Consider the following 6,958-nt stretch of genomic DNA (forward strand, 5'->3'; position numbering starts at 1 on the left):
TTTTATTTATTATATATACAGTGTTCTGTCTGCATGTGCACCTGCAGGTCAGAAGAGGGCACCAGATCTCATAGATGGTTGTGAGCCACCTTGTGGTTGCTGGGTCTTGAACTCAGGACCTCTGGAAGAGCAGACACTGCTCCTAACCCCTGAGCCATCTCTCCAGCCCTGTTTGTAGGTTTTGATGTGAGATGGTTGCAGTAAAATTAGAGGGAAAGGGAAAGAGGTTACTCCAGAGCATAGAGTGGAAGGAAGTGATGATATGAATTCCATGGAAGCTGTATTGTTCATATTACTTATATATTTGTATTTCTGGTTACCATAAAAGGAGTCTTGTCACTTGATACACAAAGATAATTCTCAAGTGTGTATCTCAAATTGCAGAGAAACTAAGTTAGCCAGGAAAAGATGACAGTTGGGGAACACAAAGTAAATACAATCAGTGGAACTGGGGTTTTGCTTGGTCAAATGGCTATGAGTACTTTGAACTTTAAAGTGATAATTCATGTAATTTTCAGAATATATGTGCATAGGTATATGTATGTATGCATATAAATATATATGCATATAAACCTTGTATAAAACAGAGTTTCAACAATTCCTTAGACAAGCTTCTCCCTGCTAAGTCTCTTAAGCGGAGATTCTATTTGAGTTGGGCATGTGTGACTGGGTGCCTGATGGGATGTGCACCTTGCCCCTTGTCCCTTCTCCCCAACTCTTCACATTTGTCTTTTGCAGACTAGCTGGCACTCAGTTTAGAGGTGGCAACAAGGCCACACATTTCTGCTGATTTCACCCTCTCCTGCTTCTCGTTTCAGATGGTTCAGACATTTTCTCGGTGCATCTTGTGTTCTAAGGATGAAGTAGACTTAGATGAGTTGCTAGCTGCTCGATTGGTGACATTTCTGATGGACAATTACCAGGAGATTCTGAAAGTTCCTTTGGCCCTGCAGACCTCCATAGAGGAGCGCGTGGCTCATCTGCGAAGAGGTCAGGTAAAGACGAGACATTGTCATTCCTATAAGATTGACAGCTAGAAGCCAAGTAGGTCTGCCAGTCTCCTTCTGACATCTGTCCTAAGGATCAAGTGAGTTGATGGGATCAAAGTGCTTACACTAGGTCTTGACATGTTCTGAACACTGCAGGAGTCTGCTGTTACCATGGATAACCGTGGGATGTGTGTTTGGTTATTGTATCAATCACTGTTATATGGGCCAACCTCATACATTGAACAAGCTTGGAAATACAGATTACACATATAGAAAATTAGCAGAGTTACACTAAAATGTCTGTAATATATATTTTCTTGTCTTTTTCTATTTCTCCCTTCCTCCTTTCTTCATTCTTTTCTTCATCTCACTTATTTTTAGTAACTTAATTTTTCTTACTTACTAATACAATGGAACATTAATTATCTCCTATCTTCAAATATTCTTGATTGACACTAGTACCAAGAGCACACTCTGCAGGTAGATAGTGTTTGAATTAATGGTGTGTCCTTTTCTTTGCTGTGCCTTCTTACTTGGCAAATGAAATAATATTACTGTGCTTTATCCCTTTTTTCCTTTTCTGTAAAATTGGAATGGTAGTTAATATTTTGTTTGGTTAGTATATATAGAAAGTACTTACAGTAATGTTCTAATGTCTATCACATAGCAAATTGCTGTTGAGGCCGTTGTTGTTATTGGTGTGTGATTGCTGTTGTTATTTACTATAACAATGTAGTGATGTTATTGGTATGTGGTATCAGTAATATCTTTATTGATACCATCCATATTCCATAATAGGAATGTATACATAATTGACTGTGGTGTGTAACATGAGGGCCGGGCTTGTTGGGGTTTCTGTCCTGCCCGGTCCCCCAGCCGTTTAGTCCCAGAGAAAATCACACAGAGAGTCTACATTAGATATAAACTGATTGGCCCATTAGCTCAGGCTTCTTGCTAACTCTTATAACTTATATTAACCCATTATTCTTATCTATGTTGGCCACATGGCTTAGTACCTTTCTCAGAGGGGCTGGTCATATCTTGCTTCCTTTGGTGGTACTCCTGTTCTCATTGCCTCGCCTCTATTTCCTGTCTGGTTGACCCGCCTATACTTTTTGCCTGGCCAATCAGCGTTTATTTAAAACATGATTGACAGAATACAGACAATTCTCCTGCACTAGTAGTGTTCTTGGTGTTTAATTTTTTAAAATTTTTAGTTGTATTTTACTTTATGTTTTTAAGACAGGGTCTCATACTGAAGACCAACATGCCCTGGAACTCATTATGTAGTTCAGGCTGGCCTTGAATTTGGAGACAATCTTCCTGCCTTAGCTTTCTGAGTTTTGGAATTAAAGACATGAACTATCATGTCCAGCTATGGTTGATATTTAGATTGTCTCTTAATCCCTCTGTTTTGCAAGTAATGTATTAGTAAATATTTTTATAGCTAGATTTTGGGGGGAGGGAGCTGATCTACAATTATTTTCTAATAGTAAGTTCCTAAGTGCATCATTGCTGGGTCAAAGACCTTAAATATATTTTAATATTGGCAGCATATTGCCAAATTTCCTTTTAGTTTGATTGTTTCAATTTAATTTATGTCAGTGGTATAAGAAGATAAGTGTTCATTTCCCCTTTGCCTCTGCTTTGAACATAATCTCCATATATATGTGTGTGTGTAATGCATATATGTGTGTGTATATATATATATTATATATGTATACACACACACATGCCCTTGCCATTTGCACTGGTAAAACACATAATCTTACTAGTATTTTAACATTTTTTTCAATCCTGATATTTTTATGACTTCTACTTTGAAGAGTAACGATGAAAAGCTTCCTCCATTCTTCACAAGGGAGGGTTAGAGTAGCCGTTGTTATTCCAGGTACTTCCTGGGTTTGTGTGCTCACATACAGAGCAGGTAGATCATAGTAGCTTAGCTGGTGAGCCCTGTAGTTTGAGGATCAAGGGTGGGCTATGCTGATAATCTGCCCGCAGATGAGCTTGGTCTTGTAAAGACGGAATTGCGCAATGGCTGAATGGAGTCAGTGATAATGGTACATGGCTCCTAGAGATCTAGCTGAGCTCTCCAGGCTTTTCTAGAATGTGCTCCACCACCCACTCACCAGCCCCTGATTTCTATTTAAATTTCAGATCTTATTGAAGGGCACATATAGGAGTTCTTTGTTGTTTATTGGGTTTGTTTGTTTTAGAATGAGTCTCAAATTCAGAAAAATAAAACAATTTAGTATTTTAAATATAAGACTGTGGCTTTAAATGTTATTCTTTTGAAAGCATGAATACACTCTCCTTTTCAGTATCTCCCCCCCCCCACCCCCTCCAAAATGGCATGAAGCTACGAAAAACACTTGCTACCCCCCCCCCCCCCCCCCGCCAAGCAAACTGAAGAAAATATCTTACTCCTACCAGGAGACAAGCTGGTTTTAATTTAATCTGATTCTTTGCTTTGCCTCAGATAAAATACCCAGGAGCTGATATGGATATCACGTTGTCTGCGCCTTCTTTTTGCCGTCAAATCAGTCCAGAGGAATTTGAATACCAAAGGGCATATGGCTCTCAGGAGCCTCTGGCAGCCTTGTTGGAAGAAGTCATAGCAGATGCCAAACTCTCCAACAAGGAGAAGAAGAAGAAGCTGAAGCAGGTGATTAGGATGCTCTTGAGGAGGCTTCTCCCTCTCCTCTGTTCTCACTGCTTCTTTCTTTTATTTTCTCTTTTCTTTTTTTTAAATATTTATTTCCTATGTATACAATATTCTGTCTGTGCATATGCCTGCAGGCCAGAAGAGGGCACCAGACCCCATTACAGATGGTTGTGAGCCACCATGTGGTTGCTGGGAATTGAACTCAGGGCCTTTGGAAGAGCAGGCAATGCTCTTAACCTCTGAGCCACCGCTCCAGCCCCTTATTCTCTCCTTTCATGAGCTTTATGTAAATCTTATCAGGGCGTGTGAGTTTTTCATTAGGTTCTGTGTTGCAGAAATTTGGTTGACTGGTACACTGCAGTCATTTCCCCAGTTCAATCATGTTTTTTTTTTTTTTTTTTTTTTGGTTTTTCGAGACAGGATTTCTCTGTTGCTTTGGAGCCTGTCCTGGAACTCGCTCTGTAGACCAGGCTGGTCTCGAACTCACAGAGATCCGCCTGCTTCTGCCTCCCGAGTGCTGGGATTAAAGGTGTGCGCCACCATCGCCCGGCTCAATCATGTTTGACATCATTGAGTACTTCTCTCGTAGAGTTGGATTCTAATAGTTGCCATTCGCTTTGCTACCTGACATGATAGGAATCAGCCAATTACTTCATGGAAACTGACTATAAGGAAAATATTTAGTGTGTGTGTGTGTGTGTGTGTGTGTGTGTGTGCGCACACGCGTGTGCGCATGTGTGCAGGTGCCTATACCACAGCATGCATGTAGAAGTCAAGACACCTGTTAGGAGTTAGTTGTCTGGTGCACCTTGGTGTTCAGCCTCTGCAAAGGTGCTTCTACCCACTGAGCCACCTTGTAGGAACTGTTATTTTTAGGTAGGCATTATCAGCGTGGTTTCCTGTCTCAGACCCCACTAAGTGTTCCAGTCAGCCAAACTGAGTTCCTCTTGAGTGGGGCAGCACAGCCGAGGTTCTTAGAGAACAGTCTTCATTCAGAAAAGGCACACCGCCTCACGGCACCGCCTCATGGCACCGCCTCATGGCACCACATCACTTAGGTTTTGATGCTGTGGAGGAAAGACAGATAGAAGCAACCTAAGGGGTGGGGAAGGTTTCATGGGCTCCCAGTACCGGAGGGTATATTCATTGTGCAGGTAAGGGATGATGGAACAATTTAGGGTGCGGTGTCAGGAACATGCCTAAAGATTTTTCATGCCACCATGGGCCAGAGAGCATCTGTGGAAAAGGGTAGGGTAATATACCTGCAGGGACCTGCTTCCAGTGGTTCACTTCCTTAAGCCAGGCGCTGCCTCAGTTTTCAAGACCTCCCCAAGCCATGCCCCCTGTTGGGAGCCACACATTCGAAACGCGGCATCAGGAGGACATTGGCCATCCCACCCTAACGTGAACTTTGACCATCCTCAGAGCCTGGTCTTCACTCGGGTGGATGGTATTTAGTTCTTGGTTTGTTTTTTTATTTTTTTTCAGACAGAATCCTGCTCTGTCACCCAGGCCAGCCTCTACCTGGTCATCTCCTCCTCCCTACCTGTGGAGTGCTGGAATTGGAAGTGGGGCCTCGCCACTCTTGATTTTTGCTCTTCACTGCACAGCTGAGTTCCTGGACACAGCATACACAGGATTATTCCCTGGACATCAGGGATCTGGGCCTTTCTCATGTTTCTTCTGCTAATGTTGGAGTGGCAAATATCGGAGGAAGAATACATGCCCTTCCTTTAAATATTCCTTGGATAATACCTCCGGCATTCCTCTCTTTGTGTTGGGTAGAAGCTGGCCAGGCTAAGCTGGAGAAGCAGAGAGATTTTGTGTAAACACAGGGCACTTCCGGTTCAGACTTACTGGTTTTCACAGTGAGGTCTGGGTGGAGTGGACAGTGAGAGCATTTTGAGGGATTTGATTACAGGGACAGTTTCATCTGCAGATTGGATCAAAGGTGAGGTGGAGCTGTGGGCACCAGCATCAAATAGTTTAACAAAAGTAAAGGAGAGCAGGGATCAGGAAGTCTCGCAATTGGACTGTCCAATTCCTGTGGCTCTTCTGTGTCTTTTTTTTTTTTTTGACTCATATTGGACTCCTGTTCAGTTTCAGAAATCATACCCTGAAGTCTACCTGGAGCGATTTCCTACACCAGAGAGCGAAGCGCTTCTCTTCCCTGAAAAGCCCAAGCCCAAACCGCAGCTGTTTATGTGGGCGCTGAGGAAGCCTTTCCAGCCATTTCAGAGGACAAGAAGTTTCCGGATGTGATGCTGTGACGGAGCTTTAGAGACCTCAGCGCTCGAGACAGTTTTCAGTCAGTCGAGGCTCAAGAATGCTAAGTTATAAACTACTGAAATAGGGGGTTTCAGAGAAGCCGGACCTGGTCCTTACCATATTGAGCCGTTGTCAGTATTTTTATAAATCTCAATGCTGTTTTTAGAGATGTACAAATCAGTGAATGATTACAAGCCAAGTGTATAGTGCTGGTGCAACAGGCTTGGGATTGTTGCAGAGTCTAAAGGTAAAGTGTTCCCCCTCTTCTATTTGTTGTTTTCTATAGTGTGTAAAGTTCTTTGTGTGTGCTTTCTCTTCCCTGACACGTCTGTGAAAACCAAGCCTATGAATAATGTACATACTTGAATGAAAACCACACCGGGTGCTGTTACTGTGGTACATTGACTTCGTTGCCAATTGTGATCTCTGTGTACATCCCATTTTGTTGTTGTTGCTGTTATTGTGCAAAAGTCCCTACTGTCTTGCATTGTGTTGGCTGTGCCTTTCATTGCAGGTTTGTCAGTTGCTGTGAAATCCACTAACGCTGGCTCTTTGATCTCCCATATATCAGTCTGCAGATGTGTGGATGTGGGAGTAGATTTGCATCTGGCCACAGTCGTGTGTTGTGAGTCTTAGCTAAAGACCGAAGGTTGGGCTGGATGAATTCTTTGGGTTCTCTTAGACCTGTAAATCTAAATTAAATCTTTGTTTGGTTTCATAAAAAAGTATAAATAGGTTTGGTAAGATGAAATTACTTCCTTTATGAATGTATTTTCTCAGCTTCTTCATCCTTTTGAAAGTAAATGCAATATAAATAAATACTGAAGGTTTTAATACTGTGCCTAGTGTTTTTCTTTTTTTTTTAATATTATATCTAGTGTTTTTCTTTTTAGATAAGTTAGGGAGCCTCCTCAAATGCCTTTGTTACTATATTCACATCACTCTGTGTATCAGAAGTAAGTGAGGTTTATTTTGGCTTTCGTATTGGTTTCAAGAGTGTGCCCCAATGGCTGTTTGTCTGACTGTCTCTGTC

The 6,958-nt window shown here is 42.0% G+C and overlaps 1 protein-coding gene across 2 annotated transcripts in view; it reads left to right on the forward strand.

Annotated features, from left to right (window-relative positions):
* Window positions 1-6,608, forward strand: part of Depdc1b (DEP domain containing 1B) — a 61,417-nt gene extending 54,809 nt beyond the window's left edge. The window contains exons 9-11 of one of the 2 annotated variants that reach the window (XM_005356774.3): window positions 819-995; window positions 3,472-3,657; window positions 5,758-6,608. In XM_005356774.3, coding sequence (XP_005356831.1) covers window positions 819-995; window positions 3,472-3,657; window positions 5,758-5,919 — 525 coding nt within the window. In that variant the 3' untranslated portion in view covers window positions 5,920-6,608. The remainder of the gene's footprint in view (window positions 1-818; window positions 996-3,471; window positions 3,658-5,757) is intronic. The other variant, XM_005356775.3, reaches the window with a different exon arrangement.
* The last annotated feature ends 350 nt before the right edge of the window (window positions 6,609-6,958 follow it).

This window comes from Microtus ochrogaster, chromosome 19 (assembly GCF_000317375.1).
Source record: "Microtus ochrogaster isolate Prairie Vole_2 chromosome 19, MicOch1.0, whole genome shotgun sequence".
Taxonomy (NCBI): domain Eukaryota; kingdom Metazoa; phylum Chordata; class Mammalia; order Rodentia; family Cricetidae; genus Microtus; species Microtus ochrogaster.